Source organism: Onychostruthus taczanowskii, unplaced genomic scaffold, assembly GCF_017590055.1.
Source record: "Onychostruthus taczanowskii isolate IOZ18803 unplaced genomic scaffold, ASM1759005v1 scaffold58, whole genome shotgun sequence".
Classification (NCBI taxonomy): Eukaryota; Metazoa; Chordata; class Aves; order Passeriformes; family Passeridae; genus Onychostruthus; species Onychostruthus taczanowskii.
This window is the reverse complement of record NW_024503457.1, coordinates 2,584,687-2,604,655: the sequence shown is the minus strand read 5'-3', so window position 1 is coordinate 2,604,655 and position 19,969 is coordinate 2,584,687. Positions and strand designations below refer to the sequence as shown.

The following is a 19,969-nucleotide window of genomic DNA, read 5'->3' as shown; positions in this document are numbered from 1 at the left end:
TATCTTGCATTCTTCCAGTTTGACTTACCTACCTCACTGAGAAGTTATGAGGATTATTGGACTGTGCTTTGAAGTGACAAGTAGTCATTACTGCAACTCAGTATTCTGGCACCAGAAATCCCCTACATTCCTCACATCCACATCTCGTCCGCGTGATCTAATAATCACCTTTCTTCCCTTTCCTGTTTTCTGCGCACTCTGGCTGCTGCAAGACCCCATGAGACCTCCAGGACCTCGTTTCCACAACTGCACCACAACATTTGCACAGATCCGCCCGGGCAGCGAAAGAGCAGCATTGAAGCGGCAGCCCTGCAGCCCGCAGCACTGGTGAAAGGCAGGCACACACCACTCGGCTCATACAGCACCAGCTCTCAATCACACGGCACACGAAATTCAAGCACGGTTTGCAATTCTGGCACACAAAACCTCAGCCTTCTCCCTACCACCCAAAAATGGATTTAAAGTCACCTACACGAAGATGATTGCCTTCCAAATCGGTGGGAGAAAAGGCAGAGTTCAGCGATACACTTGGGCACGGTCCTGTAGCACACTGACATTTTATCACAGTACTATGGCACTTAACCAAAATAGCACATAGTTGAGCCAGTTGTGATCAGTATGTAATTTTCCTGGATCACAAGAATTTGCATGATGAGCTCCTTAAAACAGGCCCTTGAGAGGGGCAATGTAAAGCACTGCACAAGTATACCATATCTTGAGGGGCCTCAAAAATTTATATGACCTTCAGTGGACAACTCGATCCAACTTTAAAAGTGTGACCTCAAAAAGAGTGTTTATTTACTACTACTTCTCAAACACTTAAAAGGAAACAAGGTCATCCAAACACTCATAACTGTGAAGAAATTTGCCCATTTCTTCATCTGCTTTTAGAACAGCTACCTAATCTGGAGCGAACCTGATTTTATTCTGGATACAGAGTTATAAACTCTCAAGGGATCTGAAGCAAAAATAAAATTTGGAGTAATGCCTGCTCTGTCTTCAGGGAATACCATGCAACAATACACCCACTTCTTCAGTAATAGGCTACTAAATTACTTCTACATGGAAAATGCTTCATCACAAGTCTGGTTCATATTACACACTACTATGGACTTGTATCATTTCATGGAGGACAAAACCTCAGCATTCTCTACTAACCTGAATTCCTGAGCCAGGCCAAATATACACACATAACAAATGTCTGTCTTCTCAGCAACACATAGTGCAAGCAGCAATAATTAAGCACACTGAAACTAGAAGGCATGTGATTTGTCTCACGAGCTCCAGACGGAGCTGTGAATCCACAGAAATAAAGAACATGTTTACAAGGGGGAGACGAGCAGAGGAAAGTGGTGAAAGCAGTTTGCTATTTTAATGTATTTTCCCTTAGCCTATCCCAGTCCTCCTCCCAGAAAGGGAGCCTCTCATATCACTTTCTGAACGGCCCTTTGATTTTGTCCTCAGTCCAAAAAATGTATCCTCAAGTGCTGCCTGCACAAAACCTTCCCTAGGGAAGCAGCAATAAATAAATGTGACGACTACAGAGTCAGAGCACATCTGCATGTGGGGACAGCCACAACCCAAAAATAGTACACAGTCCCCGAGTACCAGTCTCAACTCAAGCTCAGTAGCCAAGAGAACCTTAAACAAAGATTTTAACATCTACTCCTTCACTCCAGCTACATCCTTTCAGCTACAAGTTGCCAAAAGTTTTTTTAGAGATCTTCTGCATTTTCCTCAACTTGATCATCAGTACAGACAAATGACATATAGCACAGGGAAGTGCCATGTCTGCAGCTTGGGTATTAAGACAGAACAAAAACTCAACTCAGAAGTTCACTTCAGTGAATGAGTTTGCTGTTTGCCTTATCCACATGCAAAACATACAAAGATCTTACTTATTTAATAGAAATTGAAAATATTCTGTAGATATTTTGCCATCAGAAGCACAAAATTTATTTAAAGAAAATTCTAAACATCAACATTTAGGTTTCAGACAGCAGTGCAGTCTTACTTCTCTGAAACAATGGGCAAGGTACAGCACAGCCTCTCTAAATCAGAAGAATAAAATGGCGACTTAAAAAAAAAAAATAGGGGTATTTGCCACACTGTGGAAAAACGTGAAAATGACAATTATCCAATTCATTGCAGACAGACTTAAGACCAGCACTGTAGGGTCAGTGCTGTAATTTACAACATATTTGTATATTATTAGGAACTGGTCCTTTTCACCCCCTATAATGTCATCAACAGTTATTAAGTCACTAGCAATCAAAACAGTTGGCTTCTCATTACATCGGGTTAATTGTACCAAGAAAGTTGCACCTGAGCAAGACATAATATAAACTAATCCTAAGAGTAGGTATATGATGGTCACTAGGATTTGGGGTTTTTTTTTTTTGTTTTTGTTTGTTTTTTAATTAAACTACTTTAAAAGCCAGCCACAGCTGCATTTCCCAAAGTACAGTAGCTTGAGCCTCCACGACTAGAAAAGATTATCCAGGGAGCAATTATAAAAATCACACAAACCAAAGGTGATATTTCAAAATTCTATGGTATAACTTAGATGCCTGAACAAATTCAACATTTTACTTTCTCTTATTTTCACTTAAGTACACTTTTACCTCTAAAATTTGTATCCACACACTACAATAACTTAAAGAAAAAATACAACAAAGAGATACAGTGAAAACAAAAATAAATAAAATCAATTCACTATTTTATCACTGAATCTACCACAGCAAGCTCATTACTTCCTGCAGTTTGAGGGAAGGGTGTGCCTGCATGGATGCTTCCCATTGTGACCAGCAGTTGTGGGATGCAGTAGCCAAAGAACTGCAGCCCTCCCTTCACCACAGAACTGCAGCTACTGGCAGAGGCAGGAACAGAGCCAGATGGAGGAGCAGGAGGCTGCTTCACAGCTTTCAATTAGGGACTACAGACAAAACACCTCTGTTCTTCCAGGTGCTATTCATGCCACAACCACACAAGATGAAAACAGAAAATGACGCTTTATGATCCTTCTTGGAAACAGATAGAAAATGAAAACCCATGACAGCTGCTTGGAAGAAAAGGAAAGAAAGGCTGTGGTTTGGTTTTACACCAGCAGGGAGCAGTGCTTAACAAAAACAGTAAGATGCTTTTTTGCTTCCCAGTGTATCTACTCCAATAAATTATTCTCAACGTGGTTACAACACACTTAAATATGGAGTTGGGTATGTTTCTTACATGCATCTACTAAAGAGAGGTCTGAGTAGTAGGTTAATTCCTGGGAGGTGTGCTAAAGGCTCACTCTGCCTGTACTGCCTTGCTGTGAAATCCAGAGTACACGGGAGAGGTTCCTTAAGTTAACAACACAGTTGATTTACAAGTATCAGTACAAAGGAAGCAAATTGAACATTTTAAAACAATCTCTTATTCAACAAAAAGGACAAAAGTATACTTAATTAGTTTAACACAGCAGAATTTCAGTAACTCATGGAGATCAGGGAACATTGATGTCACATGGGGGGATGAGAGAAAAAAAGGAAATTAACAACTAGCAAAACAGGAGCATAATGTTACATAAATGCCAATCATTCACTTACTTTAGACTATAATTTTTGCACCATGTTTAAGAATCCACACATGTAATATTCTATTACACTAATAATGATTTTGTTTATATGAGAATCCACCAATACCCATATCTAGTTTTGGTACTTCCTGGCAAGACTGCCTTTGGGGGTTTTTTTGCAGATAAGAGCATTTAGTTAAATGACGTTCTACACTGTATATAACAGCTCACATGGAAGAAAAAATGATCACTCACCACATTGTAATAACTTTTGTTAATTGCAGATGTATCAAAGCCTTTAGGTGGACTCTTCAATGTACCTGATTTGGGGGAGACTGGTTTTTCTGAAATAAAAGATATTTTGAGGTCAATGGGGTGCAATTTCACAGCTCAACACTAGAGGTCAAACAAACTACTTTAAAATATTTACCAAGATACAGTGAAAATGGTGCTTCACTGAGAAACATACATAATTGTAGCTGAAACTACTGGCAAAGAATCAATATGTTCACAATGAATTAAACCCTAGCCTCATTGAAGACAAGCAGAAAAACTGACTTTTTTTTCCTGGAATCAGAAAGTCAGTTACTAAAATTTGCACTTTCAAATTTATTTTTTAAAAACAAGATGTTGTCACAGGCTGCAATTAAAAAAATCAAACAAGCAAAAAAATATCAGTAACAGGCATTTGCAAACCATATACGCACTTCCAAACAAAAACAGTATTAAGTTTCAATATTGATTTCATGAACTCTGTGAAAGCAAGTGACCAATCAAAAGCTGAACACTCCAGAGGTGAGACATTACAGTCATTCTCAAAACAGAGATGCAAAACACTATACTAGTGAGGTGACTTAACTTACACCCAGAAAATCATCTTTTAAAACAAAATATATTTTGCTGTTAATGAAGTATAGAATAAAAATACTTATGCATTTGAGAACAGGGTTCTTCATAAAAATGAATCCTAACTATAACCCTTAGGGAATCCATCCCTCAGTAATGCATGCTCTTCCTAGAAGGGTAACATTAATCTGCAAGATCAAAGCCATTCTGAGAGTTACCCAAGTGCTGGCCCAGAACAGAGAGACAGAGAAAACACTCCCCTAAATCCTTCCCTCCCACCACTACCACTTCTCTAAGTCAGTTACAGAGGAGCAAACACGACGTGAGAGAAAATCAAAAGCAACACGCTGCATGCTGCAGAAACAGCAAGTAAGAGTCACAGCATCTCTTTTTCATCCCTCACACTTGACTGTGCACTCAACCAACTGAGAATGCTTGTAAGACTGTGTTTACCAGAACATTTTGGTGCTTTGGCTTGCCTATTTTTGTATGTTTTTAAAATAATGAGGTTTCTCTAATATGCAAATGTCATATAAGCATTTGAGTAATTTTCATCCAAGCCATAAAACAGCAAATTGTCAACTGAACTGCCCCAAACAAAACCACAGAAGCATCACCAAAATGTACCTACTGAAGGCTCTACCTTTATTTTAAAAGCAAGCTCCTGTTTCAAACTCATTTTAATAAAGATATATGAATAATTTAACTCTACTTTACCTGATACCTCAGGCTAAGAATAAATTATTCAAGTCTCAAACACCTCACCAGGAGAAGCCCAGTCAGCCAAGCCAAGGGCCAGCTATGGAAAATTCCCATGGCACCAGAGCTGACCGGGGAAGCACCATCATAAGCGGAACACTCCCTGTGATACCAGCCTCTCCTGAGCAATCTAGGGCTTCTTCAGGCTCCCAGCTGCAGCCCATGCATGATGCCATCTCAAACAAGCTGACTGCAGGTGCAGATGACCCTTTCATCTCCAGTACTAGGACAGCCTGGCAGGCCAGGGGCTTTAGCTGACAGCCCCTGAAGAGCAGCTCAGCCCCATAAGCACACAAATGCAAGTATCTTTAAGGGGATTTGCTCTGTATTGCAGTGGAACTCCCCTCAAGGAAGCTAATCTAAAAATAAAATATAGTCTTAAAACTGCCAAACATGTGCAAAGAAAAAAAAAAACATTCTCCTTACCACATTCAGGGATGACCGTAAAACCCTTTTAGTTAATATCCCCTGCCTAGCCACCCCACATCAGATCTAAGCTGACACACAGCACAAAAACTGTTAGACCCAGCAGTTATCCAGCTGGGAACACTGATGCTCTCAGCCACCAGCCCTGCAACACACATGTGCTCTGCTATACAGCCAAGTAATTCCAAATGACAGGACTCCTCCCACCCCCTTAGAACCAAGCTGTAAACTCAAGCAGATTTGCCATCAAACACTCAATGTGAAAAGACCTAAAATCACCTCACATGTATGGCTACTCATTTATATACTCATCTATAATGCTTCTCTATATGGGACAATTAAAATTCTTTTCTTTGTACTGAATGATGAAAATGATGCCATTCCCACAAACTTGGCAATTTGCTTTCATTCTCTGTGGAAGCTCTTGAACTTATCCTACAATTTATAGTGACTTTCACGTTCACTAAATACCTAAAGGTTTATTAATCATGCGCCAAAAAAGCATGAAAGGAGAAACGAGAGTTATTTAAGGATAAAAGTAAATACTTGTCCCAGAATTTATCATAATACAGATGTCTTGAAAGGAGGAACAAGAGTTATTTAAGGATAAAGGTAAATACTTGTTCACTGAATTTATCATAATACAGATGGCTGACCATTGTTAAGCTGGCTGATAATGGAATTCTGGCTCTTTGTTATTTTAAAGGGTGCAAAAATACCTCTCTTCCCTTAAGCTGCTGAAGAAAGTGGGAGGGTTTTTTCCTGAAACATACAGAGTCGTTTATATTGCCAGCTGTTCAGCTGATTCAGTTATCCAGAGACATTCACATGTCCAAATTCAGACTTAAAGACGGGATAGAAAAAAAGAATCACACATTCATATAATTTTGCCTGAACAGTCATAATCAACATTTAGCTTTTAAAATGTAAAGGCCATTTCTATTGCAGAAACACAGAATCAGACACAGCAAATTAGTCCATCTGTCTATCATGTCTGGTATTCTGCCTCCAAGCAGTGCCTTGCTTCATAATGAGGAGTAAGAAACAGTCTTGCTGCAATTAGCTTATTGCACAATGCATTACAGAGAAGAAAATCCTGACCTTGAACATAGGAAATCACTTTCTTTGTTTATGCTAGGTTAAGTGTCATTTATTATCCTTGGTAACAGAACATTAGAGTATTTTGCAAACAAAGCATATTTCATTAAATATTTCACGGAGGTACCAGTATTCAGCAGACTACATCTTTATGAAGTCCACAGATTTCTGAAACATCAGCAAAACCTGGCACCTTGCCCACTCCACAGGGGCTCTATTTCTCAAAGCCTGGAAGAGAGTGACCTGTGCCAGACACCAGCTTTTCCCACACACAAGATTTTTGTATCTCCCTACTTTTCTGCAGTCACAATGTGCATCCCTTATATTTGCACTGAAAGCACGGTGAAAGTGGCTCAGCGTATGATCAAATCCAAAGCTGGCAGGCATCTGCTCAAGTACAGGAAGAGATGGTATCCTGCTGGTGACTGAAACTAAGAGCTAAGTTACCCCTGTCCATCTCTCTTTTGATCAAAGCATCACATTCAAATGCCCTCAGCCACACTTGATAATGCATTGTCTAGTGGCAAACCAGATGACCTTCCCTGAATAGATCATCAGAGAATAAGAGTAGCACAGGCTTTTTAACTTTACTTTCCCAGCAAATAATTATCCTCAGTGGAAGCAACTGCTTTTATAACCTTTCCCTAAGTGGTATAAGATGCCACAAACTCCCTAAAATGAAGTTATCTTATTCTTTACAAATGTCTATTTATTGGCTGTAAAAAAGACAATTTACCCAATCCTTCCCAATACTCTGTTTCTTTCTATTTTATCTTACATGCCTTCAAATTACCTGACATTCCCACATTCTCTCCCTTCTGTCATGTCTTCAGTTTATGCCATATTAATTTTCATGCAACACTCTACTTCGTGCTACTCCACAGAGTATTTATTCCCTTCAGAACAGACTTTACTAAAGCACTTTGACCTTACTGCTACAAGAACACCCTGAGTAAAGAAATACTCCTCCGAGTGTACATGGTTGGGGAGAGAAAAACTAACATTCTTCATGGGGTTTTAGTTATTTTTTCCTTTGCTTTTTTTTTTTTTCCAAAGCCAAAAGTGTAATTTCTCCTTCCCTCACACACCACAGGATGGAAGAAGCTGACACTCTACTCCTCCACTATATTCTGACCTTTTCCCTACATGGATTTTGTTTTTTTAACATCCAACTAAAAGAAACACTATCACTGTAATTTGCACTGGGCCTGATACTAATAACTGTCAAGAAAGCACAACGGAGACTAGGGCAGTAATGATACATTAATTTCTGCAAAGAATTCGAATAAAGTTTGTGACATATCAAATGTAGTTTGCACAAAGCTGTATTCCCTTCTGTGTAATCTCATGCCATTTAAAGGGATGACGCTTGGATACAGCTCAGTAACGGACCATGTGGTTTTCTCAAAATCTGATTAACATCTGACAGTAGCTAAGCAAGTGCATCCCATTCTGGTTAACCACTCTTCTTTTCATTGCGAGGGAACCCTCAAAACTAGGTCTCCAAACCTCTCTAAGTACCGTGTGAGACAGAAGCAGCACTGTAAGAGACAAGACTCCACCTACACCTTCACCTCTTCCTGTTCCATTTTATGTAAGCAAAAACAACCTCAATAAGGCCACGCTGTCAAGTACCTTAACAAGTTTACACATTATTTTCTACCCTCTGTCACATGTAATAGTAGAGCAGGATAAAACCAAAATCCTTTCATTTCAAAGTACTTCCTGACTAGGGATTCAAGAACATTTAAAAACATAAGATGTTAGAGGGTTTGAGAATGGAAATGAAAACACAGGCACAGGGGGGAGGGAGAGAGAAATGGACCCTTTTTCTGAAGTTCACAGTGTAGGCATGTACCTGAATAGAAAACAGTACTTCTTTTTTTTACATATTTGATCATAACTATAACAACTTTAAACAAATATTCTTTTCCCCCTTGAGTCAGGGAAGGGGACAGAATAAATACATTCAAAAGCAAAACAATTTTCTATCTCAACCATATTTATTTTCCCCAAAAATAGTCATTGTCAGCCTAAGAAAATTAAATGCTCTGCTTTGCTCAACATTCTCTGTATGTGTCCTGCAACCATTTGTAGCTCACCTCATTAGCATTGTGTGCTAATTCTAATCACTCAGGCACAGCTAAACAAACAAGTTACAGCCATGGCACAACCACTGTGAGATACCTTATCATGTGACATTCTCTGCTGGTGTAATTTATGTAATGCAGCTTACTTTTCTTCTAAACACTTCAAGAAATCAATGTGAGTAAAGGCAGTTCCACTGCCACACATCTCTTCTTCCCTTCCTTGAATATATAACTTCAGAGCCACCGTAAAAGCTAAGATTACATATCTACAGTTTTTTCACACTAGAGGATTTTAATTTAGGACAAAAATCCATTCATCTAAACATCTAATGCCTATATAGTTTGTGAGAATTAAAACAAAAACACACATGCATAATTGATTTCACTCATTTCATCTCTTACTCAATCTGCACAAGTCAGGTTACAGCAGACTGAGGGAATTTAATTTAGTGAAACCCAGGAGCTTATTTAGTCATGTCCTGGGAGCTCTCCATAGAATGCATCATCCTATACAGAATTGCTAAGTATTTACAGTATTTTCAGCTACATTTCAGAGAAGAAAGAAGCGTAGAGTCATACTGCCAATGCCAGACCATTTTACAGAGAATGTTGAAAACAAATGATATGTCCAGGATGAACATTTTTTTCAGAGACCTTAATCAAGAACATGTATTTCAACAATCCTATCTGGATTTTTTTTTAAATCAATCTATTGTAACACTGACATAAAACACATTCAAGTAAGAAGAATTCAGTAAACTTAAAAATATGGGTTAAAAAAAAGTCCCACTAGTAACAACATAAGCAGAAAAGGCCCACAAGAATGATAATTCCTTTAAAAGTTAGTGGTATAGCCGAGAAAGAACAGAAAAAGTGGATGCAAACTGACGTGGAGCAAATATTACAAATATATACACTGTCCACAAACGCACAAAAAGAAGCAAAAGTAAGCAGGAGAAGTCAGGTCACCATTTAAAATACAGCTAATATAGTCATGAGGGTCATAGCAACAAAGCATTCCACAACATGCATACATACATGAAGTGGTAAAGATAATCTGCAATTCCACAGTTACTGACAGACTAAGAAGCCCTTGGTATGTCATCCTTCCTTCTACCACCCCCCATCCTCCTCATAAAAAAGTCAACTTCAGGCAACTCAAACATATACCTACAAATGCATAAAAGCAGGTTAAAATTACTATTTTGATAAATTACACAGTACCTGTTGTGCTGATTTGATAGTAAGTGAACTAGCTATATCCATATCTGAAACCAAAGAGGACAAGTGAAGTTCCATAAAGTACTGGAAAAAGCCAAACACAGTCATTTTAAAATGGAGGAGGAAAACAGAGGAAGCTAGTGACCCTACAGCTCAGTCATTTCAACTTTGTAATACTCAATGAATTTCTCTTCCTGAGAAGAGAAAAGCATAGGCACAAACAGAAGAAACTTCCATAGAAGAAAATGAACAAATTGAACAGCAGTCCAAGAACGCAAGAAGTCTTGCATAAGCCAGAAGGGATTGACTGCTGTGGCAGGGAGAATACACCTATAAAGCGGAGGGCAAAGGACTTGGGAGAATTTTCTTCTGAGGGCAAGAAGTGAAAGTAAAAACCATGTCAGCCCCAGGGATCAGACTGGGTTGCAAGGAGTCACAAGGAGTGCACTTGGCACTACAGCTTGTCTCCTACTTACTTGACCAAGTGCAGCATTCTTAATAAAACAAGAACCACTTAATTCTGGTTACTGGCAACTTCTGGTTCTTGCATGTTCACTGTTAAAGCATTCCTAATCTGGAGCTTAATTGCCTACCTAGGTTCCAGGAGTTGGAAGAGGTCAAAACTGCTGAAATCCAAACCAAATCTCTGCAGCAATAATTTAAATGAATAACAATGAGACAAGAGAGACATCATGGCTGATGTTAAAACACTACAAACCAAAAACAGGCTTCAAGAATTGTTTCTCAGGATAAGCTGCATCTGAGAGATCTCTAAAGAAAACATTAAAGCTGAGTCTTACATTGTGACTGTATCTGGGAGAAGCTGGTTGAAAAGGACAATGAAGCTGCATATCTAAGACTAGCATTTTGCAGCAACAGACTGGAGATATTAAATCAAGGAAGAAAATAAGAGGATGCAAGGATGAAAAAGTAAGTTTTAAAATAGACTTTTGTTCCCACAACCTCACTGCAATCAGGCATCTGAATAGCTGCCTCATAAGGGGGGGAAGAAAATAAAAAAAAAAAACCATGCCAAAGACTTTAGCATGGCCCCAAAAGATGTGTGTTTTCACTGGAGCTGTAACAAAGGAAACAGTGGTAAAGCCTTCCAGAGACCCTGGGTAATTTTATCCTACCAGGCTTATCCCTAATCTCTGAAAATAAGCCAAGACAAGGAAAGACATGGGGTAAAAGAAGGAAATAAAGGAGACAGAGAAATTATGTCACCTACAGCAATGTCTTAGTGGATTAAAAAGGAATGTTACTTCTGATATTCAGATGACATTTACAGAAGGCTCTTTGACTGTATAAAGTTCAAAACAGAACTTCAGCGGAAGGATGAAGCCTGTATGAAGAAAAGCTGAAGACACATGAACAAGAAAGAAAATACATTAGCTTTCAAAAGAAGATTTTGATAGAATTGGGTTTCCTTCCTGCAGTTGTTTACTTTTAAGTAATGGGATGTATTGAGTAAATTTTTGCTAGGTTTGTGGGTTTTTCTTGTTGATTTTTTTGGGTTTTTGTAGGAAATCTCTCACTATGTAAACCAAAGCACCAATACAAAGGCTGTCAGCATCTGAGTCAAATTCCCATACTCTAGGAATTCAGACCAAGGAAGTGAGAGCAGCCCAAACGTGACAGACAAGCAAACAGAATGGGGAGTTTTCTGCATGCTTGCTGCTAATTCAGAAGCCACTCTATACAGTGAACTGGGGTGGGGAAGTGAGAGCTCCTGAGCACTAATCGTTGCTGTGAATGATGTTCAGTAAATAAAATCAAGCTTAAACAAAAAGCATTAGAAGTTTCAATGAATCAACCATCAACATCTACCCAAAGCAAGAATTTCTACAAGTATGCTCTCCCCTTCAAAACTCACCATTTGATTTAATTTCTCGGACGTAGTTACTTGGAAACCACCCTGTTTTTCCATTCAAAGTTCCTTCCCACCAGCCTCCTTCTTCCACTCTTGTAACATGAATAATATCGCCTTTTGAAAAAGAAAGTTCATCTTCATTTGTCTGTTGAAAATTAAATTTGGCTCTCACCACCAACTGATGGTTGCCGTTATCTGTCATGTCCTAGCAAGAGAAAACAAAGAATAAAATGATCATAAGAGACTTAAACAATATTTCCATGAGCAAAACAAATGTCCAGAAAATGGAAATAGCCTTTCCTCCACACACAACAATCCCACAGATTTTTACTCAAAAGCCTTTACAAGGTGTGATTTAGCATTTCCAGCATTTCTGGAATTTTTAATCTACAGATTTTTATCAGCCATGGGAGTATATATTTTGCTTATTACAGCCCCTCCAAACCAGGGGTTAACAGCTAAAATGAGAATAATTATTGCTCTCACAAAAAAAAATAAAGAAAACATATACATTTTCTATAACTAGCATAAACTGAAACTACCTTGGACAACTACAAAGAAACAAAGGCCTTACATTAAAGAGTGTTTTCATAAAATTCTGTGCTTCAAGGAGGGAGAAACTGAGCTGGCTTTAATTTAATTTTAGATATATCAAGAGTTTGCAGCACAAAACCTTTTCCTTTTCTTTTTTCCTGTAACAGATCAGCTTCTGAAGCTGAAGGTACAAGTCTCCATGGCCTGCCAAAGGAGGAGTGTTCTTTCACAAAAATCTACTAAAGAGTTATGCAACTTACCTTGACCAAGTACTCCCAAATCATTTCTCTCAAGGCTAGCAAAGCTGGAAGCCTGCAGCAGTCCATATACACTACGTATGCACGCTCATCCCCCACCACTCTGTCCTAATAGCTGAATGTTCTTTGAAGTAACTAGTCTTTGAAACTACTGATTTTCAAATTCAGCATTTTGTCCTTGGATGTCAGTTTTGGGTATCTACAGCACTCAAGCATTTCATGAGAGTTTGGGCAAACCTTTATGCTAAACAAGTGCAATACTTGGACAACTTTAAAAACATTGCACTGGAACTGAGAGAATAGCACTACAAATCATGTTTGCCTCTATGATAACCAAGAATCAATACCTGTACAGCTAAAAACATAGCTTAGTGAGAAAATGACTGTGTAAGCAGTCCTAGTCAGCTATCCATGTAGAAGAATTTCACCTACATGTTGCCCATACAGCTGAGGTGATGAGAAGACTGTATGTTGTCACCAGGATCTTACATGTCAGCTTAATTCATAACCCCAGCAATCATGTTATTGTAACACAATTCAATATGGCTTTCATCAGAGTTAGCAGCTGAGAAACTACACGAAAATGAGGGCAAACACAACGTTGAAAACATGCAGAAAGTCCCAAGATAGTGCAAGTCCTAGTGTTTGATAATTAGGTTGGCACATTTTCAAGTAAGTGCCTCTGCCTTAGTCCTCTGCTGGTACATTATGTGTCTTCATCCTCTCTGCTCAACAAGACAGAATGTTTTGGTTTAGTAAACAGTAAAAAGCCACAAAGTAAGCAGAAACATTGCACAGTGAGATCAACTACAAACCCTATGCTCTGCCAGTATGGCTTTCCAGCAGAGGAAATGAGTACAAACTTGGTGAAAAAAGTTCCAAACAGATCATCTACACCAACAAAACCAAACTAGGAATTTCCTGGGTTTGGCCACTAGCTCTTTTCCCCTCCTTCTTGCACCTCTCTCTTCTAACTTTGCACAGAGCAACTCAGATCACCAAAGTGATAGAAACACTGAAAATTCTGATTACTTCAGTGATCCAGCTAGCAGCCAGTCCCACCAGCTGCTGCATCTGCAAAACTGAGTGGGCTGTGAACAGCAGAGCAGCAGCTCGAATTAGTGGCCTAGGGCAAAAACTTCCACAGGTTCTGCTACCAGATAAAACACATCACACATCTAACAAAGTCACAGATAAAGCAGCTTTCATTAGGGACATGAACCCTAATTGCAAACCTTCAGTGACTAAAAGTAGGTTTTATCACAATTTTCATGAGGCATGCAATCCTGAATTCAGCTGTACTATAAAACAATGGCCCACACAACTCAGTTACCCAAAGGCAAGTTGAAGGATCACCCTCGAAATAGAACAGAAAAACAGTGGTAGAAACAACTACCACTACTGCCAAAATTAGAAGTATCACCTTCACAGAGGTTTGAATAACCTTCAATCATCACCCCTCAACTCAGAGAAAATGAGATTTTTGCCTTTGGAAAAGCAAGTCCTTACACTGAGAAGAAAAACATAAATCCAGGAAGATACTGTCTATGCAGACAACATGGAGCACTAAAGGAGGAAAAAATAGTTTGAAGTTCACAAAAAGCTGCATGTATTTTGAACCACATAAAAAGCTGCAAAAACAAACTCACAGGCTAAAAATACAGAACTGAAAGAGATGAAACAGTTGCTCTGCAACACTATAATTTACTTACAAAGCTTATTAAAAAAAAAAAAAAAAAAAAAAAAAAAAAAAAGGAGAGAAGAAAGGGGGGAAAAAACCCCACACCACAGCATATTTCATTCACACAGAACTTACCAAACTCCAATACTGTCCCTGAAAGAGTTTTGAAGTTCTACTGTGTGAAGACTGGGATCCCAAAGAATCAAAGGATTTTATCCGATGAGATGAAGGACGTGCACATACAGAGTCACTGCCCAGCCCTATGTCTGTAGGAGTGGGAAAAAAATTAAATTTTAGAATTTTAACAACCTGCATCTATAACTTCTGCTTATCTCTGTAAAATTCACATGCTTAAAGCAGATTTGATGTATCTGCAGTTACTCAGTAATTCAAGATTCAAAAACTTATAGCAATAAATAATCTAAAATCCTGAGACATTGACAATTTCTTCCCCACACAGACAAGAAAACAACTTGGCCTCTTTAGAGAGAGGAGGGTTAGGGTTGTATTTCTCTATTCCTACTCACTACCAGTCTATTTAAAGGTAATTAACCAGCATCATTTCAGCTAGTAGCCAAGAATTTTGACTGCATAAAACTTGGTTGAAGTGAAGCCAGCCACATCTGTTTCTTAGCTCTTCCCACAGCCCCCCATCTCCTTCTCAATTAAAACATTCCTTCCACTGTCTCTTTTCCTACATTCCTTTGCCTCATCCCAGTTTTGGTTTTTTTTTGCCAACTAAGCTATTTTTTCTTCTCTGGAGGGAGGACTAGGAATAGAAGAAGAAAATACTGCTTCTCAAGTAAACAACAGCCTCCCAAAGCATTTCCCCTCTTCCATTTGTCTCTCCTCTGAGAAGCACACCCATGTGATATGTTCACCTGAAGGGCTGTGTGCCATCAGGGGCTGCTGGGGTCCCCAGTGGGCTGGGAGGCACTGAGGGAGCAGCAGGACAGGGCTCATCCCACCATCCCAGCCAGGAGTGGGGCAGCTGGAGGCACCAGGGCAGCCCCAGCCCTGGACACTGGGCTGGCACATCCCTGGCATGGGAAGCTGCCAACCAACAAGGGGAGGGTGCGTCCTGTGGCTTAGGGAGCCACAGCCAGCCAGGGGCTGCACCAAAAGCAGCTCCCAAGAGCCAGGTTCAGTGCTGGCTGCAGCCTCCTTTCTTGATCCATCACTCCAGAGATTGATACTTCAATGGAGTGAAAACCCACAGAAGTCCTTCAGCAGTAATCATGCCCATTACTCACACTCCTCACACTGTAGGAAGGCCTACCTCAGAAGAACCTGTGTATGCCTGGAATTCTTGCAGATCCACAAGGGGATCCGAAATCCACCTTCCAATACTAGAGCAGAGAGATACAGTCTAAAATGTCTGTTACACAATTACCCAGTTAATGAAAATTGTTTGGAAGAACAAGAACGTTTATGCTTGCCCCTAGGAACGAGACAACACCACAGCTTGCATGTGGTTTTGATTTTTGGTTTCCATACCACCACCACATGACCCCACCATGAAAGGGATCAGCCCAGGTCCCTTCCAACCAGCTGCAGCTGTGGCTCTTTGACACAGGCCTTAATCCATAGACATCTGGACAAACAGCCACACTTTTTCTCCACTTTAAAACAGCAAAGGCAGCAATGGCCAGTATACAGCAGTTTTAAAGATGTACTGCATTGGTTTGCATTTGCACTTACACTTGAGATGAGAGGCAGTATCTCCAACCGGTGTAAACAGCTTCAAAGTCAATGGTATTACTCCATGCCCACTCATTAAAACTAAGATTTGGTTGCAAAATTTAATTTTAAGGGGTGCTTTCTAATGCAAGGGGAAAAAAATAACCCACCAAAACCACAAAGTCTCTCATTAAACAGATGAGAGATTATAAATGGGACAAGATACTTATCTCATTAGTATTAAATCAAGCAACACTTATGCATCACTGACTTTTCTATCACCTTTTCTTCCTCACACAAAAACTGACACATATGGTTCACTTTTAGACTCTCTCTCAGACTCTGACCTGACAACCATTACTGAAACTTGCTGCTGATGGTGGAACAAGAAGAAACCAAAAGGGCCAATGTCAACATTTCTTTGCTGTCCCAGGGTCCAGTTGTTATAATTTAGCACAGGCTCACCCTACAATGATGGATGGACACCTCTCACCTGTCTGTTATTTCTACAGCTCTCTCCCCTCCCACCAAAGAGCTTAAGGTGAGTGGTTCATGACTTCTAGCTGCTAAATGAATGAAATATGTGGCTTAAGGGATCAAAGACATTGGCTATCCTTCTGTTATTGGCAAGAAAGGGTAGCACTGGGAAATGTAGGCTGGGGAGGGCAAAAATGTTGCCAAGTTGTTCAAATAGGAGAATGACAGAATGGAGCCAAAGTCAACTTTAGTAGTTCAAACTTGAAAGAAAAATAAGAAAAACAACCTAAAAAACAGGCCTTTCTGAAAAACACAATTTTTCTAAATTGCTTGCTAGCTTAAAGGCTTAGCCTTAGCTCTACCACAAAGCTTCCTTCTGCAGAAGACATGACTAGAGAACCCACAGCCACTGCCAAGTTTTCAAAGCATGAACTTCAACAAAAGCTCGTTTAAAATTCCACATATTTTCACCTCATCATGGGTGTAACACAGGTATAAACATACACTGATGCAAGGTGAAAGCAGCAGTAAGCCAGCACAAGACAGAGCACTCTACTTACCTGCAGTCACCTTATTTAAAGCCACAAGAGAGCTAAGAACTTTGCTGAAATTCTGTCCCTGATACAGGTCATTTGCATCAAAAGTCTGAAAAAGAACCAAAAAACGACTTGTTAAATCATAGAAACAAGGCTTTAAGCTTGTACATACAAACCACAATTGTAGAAGCATGATCAAAGTATCAGTCTTTTAGTTGTTGTTATGAACCAGCAAAACTGGGGGGGAAGGGGGTTCTCCTTAAAAAAATTAAAACCCCAACAAACTATGACACTTTTAATGGAAAGATAATATAGCAACAGCTGCATTTGAAAAAAAACTGAAGAACTGAGAAAGAAAAAATATCAAGTATAATTTAAGTTACAAGAATGTTAAATAAAATAAGTATCAGAAGTTTTCTTAAGACATTTTGGCCAAAAAAAAATTACTGGGTACCATTACTCTTGGCATATTTTTCTTTTTTGGTAGTAGTGCACAGGCATTATACCTGATTTTTTATAATGTACTTTGAAAATAACTACAAATACTTTAAGTACTACAACCTACATGCTATACAAGACACAGAGGAAAGCAGCATTCCTGAACATTGATGAATTTTAAAAAGAATTTAATTGCTGGACAGGTTAGATCAAGGATGAGGTTTAGGAAGAGGACAGATGAAAGGACAGTTTCACTTTAATTTTATTTTTTTAACTGTGGTAAGGCGATCCAAACTTGAATTATCTTGCAGAAAACACTCCAGCAACTTTCAAGCACTGGGTGATGACATTAAACAGCTGGATTTTTTGGGGAAAAGAGGACATTTTTTTAAAAAAGGAAAAAACCCCACAAACCCATATTTGCCTGAGGTAATGGAAACACTCATCCAAAGTCTCACAAAAATAGCTCTTGCAATAGATGCTGCATAGGTTGAAAGAACTCACAGTACTCCTTTGTACAAGACTAGAAAGCTGACAATAAAAGACAGCTGCTGCAGTTCTTCCAAGTGATTTAAGGAACAGAAAGATATTTTGTTTTCTGCAATGAAGCAGCTTTTATCTAAAAAGTCAACAAAAACCAGTTCACTTTTCTGACAACAGACCCATCCCACAGACACTATCAGAAAGTCCTTACCCAGAAAACAGCCTTCACAGACAGGAGAGGAAAAACTCATAATCCCAGGGGAGAAGCGAGAAAGGAACAAAGAAAGGCTCGTTTAACCCAAGAGAAGCAAAAGTGTTAACAAAAGCTATGAAAGTAACCACAGAAAGGGCTGCCAGACCAGTTCTGACTGGTGATGCAATATCACAGGAAAGGTAGAACAGATTTAGGAAACATTTAATGACTTTGTTAGTCAGTAAAATTAAACACCAAACCACAACAACTCCCAATGCATCCACACTATTTGAGGTACCTGCACACATTCACATGCTCATTTCTCCCCCCTCAGACTGAGGATCACCAGCAGTTCTAGCTGGGCTGTACAGGTACCAACATCCCTCAAGCTTGAGTAGCATTTACAGCTCAGAAAAGCAATGCCACACACAGCATCAAGCAGTCAGAACCACACAACAGTATACTCCAAGCAGTTATTGCTCACATAAATAAAGTCAAATAGCTACTTCAAGTTTCACTAGACTACAGATAATTCAAAAAGACTTCTCTTAGTTATTTGAAGCTGTAAGGAGAGGCACCAGGGAATTGCCTAGATGTGAATTTTGAAAGGCTTTTCCTCAAACACAAGGAATATTAAAAGACTACCTACACAGAAAGGGCATGAAGGAGAAAAAATAATCTGATTTAACAAACAGACATGATAGATTTTATTAACAGCATAATTTATAAAGTCAAAACCAGGCTTGAGATCAGCTTAACCACTGCTCAAATTGGGGAAAAAAAATTAAGCTGCTATGAAACAAGAAAGTATTAAGAGTGTGAAATTTCCATTATTACTACACACTTATTGTGGTAGTTTTTAAACTTGAAGTGTAAGTAACTTGAAGTGTGAACAGAATCACAAAAGCCTAGTCCTGATCCTAAAAGAATTAAATACACAAGACAGGTGCTCATGCAGAAACCAGAACTGGATCAGAAAGGGACAACAAGGGAGAAAGAGAATGACTAAGAAAGGAAACATTTTTTAAAAAGGTTACAAATTATAGCTTAAACTTCCAAAAACTTAAAAACAACCCAACCCTAAATCCGTTTAAATCTCACCTTCATTCTGGATTCTGACAGAGCCAAGAGCTCTCCACAGTCAGGCTAACTTGAGAACAAAAGGTTGAGAGGAAGCCTCGTTTCCTGCTACGCTCAGACTATAGGGGATACCAAGAACAATTTGATTGGATCATCCCAACACGTAGAGTGCCATAAAAAACCTGTATCCAGGACATGCATCCAGTCTGCTCCACAGGAAACAGCACAATGGGAGGATGCAAGAAACACTTGCTTCCTTGTGATTTTACATGAAGCAACTCTGACAGGAAGCCACCCTCAGCAGCTCATGGCCACTATGTTCAGCAGCAGCCTACAATAAAGGGGGAGGGGGACATGACACCCTCCAGAGGGGTCTTCTCCTAACACAGCCAATGTTTAAGAAATAACTAACCTAGAGAGGTGAAAGGTGAGGGAAATAACGTAAGTGTTCTAAAGTTTTAAGGATAATTCTTGATTATAAACCCCTATCTCAAAAAAAAAAAAAAAAAAAAAAAAAAAAAAAAAAAACCAAAAAAATAAAATTGAGCTGTTCAGAAAGATCCAGCCATTTGTAAGCCCATAGGAGCAATGACTGATATTAATTTTACATCCTTAGTGTTGAGCCCATGTCCTGATAATTTCTATAAAATTAACTCCTTAGTTTCCCTCTTAGAAGAACAGAGGAACAACATTTTTCTTTCTTTTTTTTTTTTTTTTTGGAAGCTAAAGATGGTTAAGGAA

At 39.1% G+C, this 19,969-nt stretch overlaps 1 protein-coding gene across 8 annotated transcripts in view; it reads right to left on the bottom strand.

The window, feature by feature from the left end:
- The window catches only part of ARHGEF7 (Rho guanine nucleotide exchange factor 7), a 115,043-nt gene that overhangs the window by 52,115 nt on the left and 42,959 nt on the right, over positions 1–19,969 (bottom strand). For 6 of the 8 annotated variants that reach the window (XR_005953646.1, XR_005953647.1, XM_041418001.1 and 3 more), the window contains 4 exons: positions 17,059–17,143; positions 14,477–14,607; positions 11,873–12,074; positions 3,812–3,900 (listed from right to left, as the gene is read on the bottom strand). Coding sequence is in view for 6 of the 8 variants with exons in the window: in XM_041418001.1 (XP_041273935.1) it covers positions 3,812–3,900; positions 11,873–12,074; positions 14,477–14,607; positions 17,059–17,143 (507 nt within the window). In the remaining 2 variants the exon portion in view is untranslated. Of the gene's footprint in view, positions 1–168; positions 235–3,811; positions 3,901–11,872; positions 12,075–14,476; positions 14,608–17,058; positions 17,144–19,249; positions 19,305–19,969 lie in introns of those variants that run through there. The other 2 variants (XM_041417998.1, XM_041418002.1) reach the window with 2 other exon arrangements.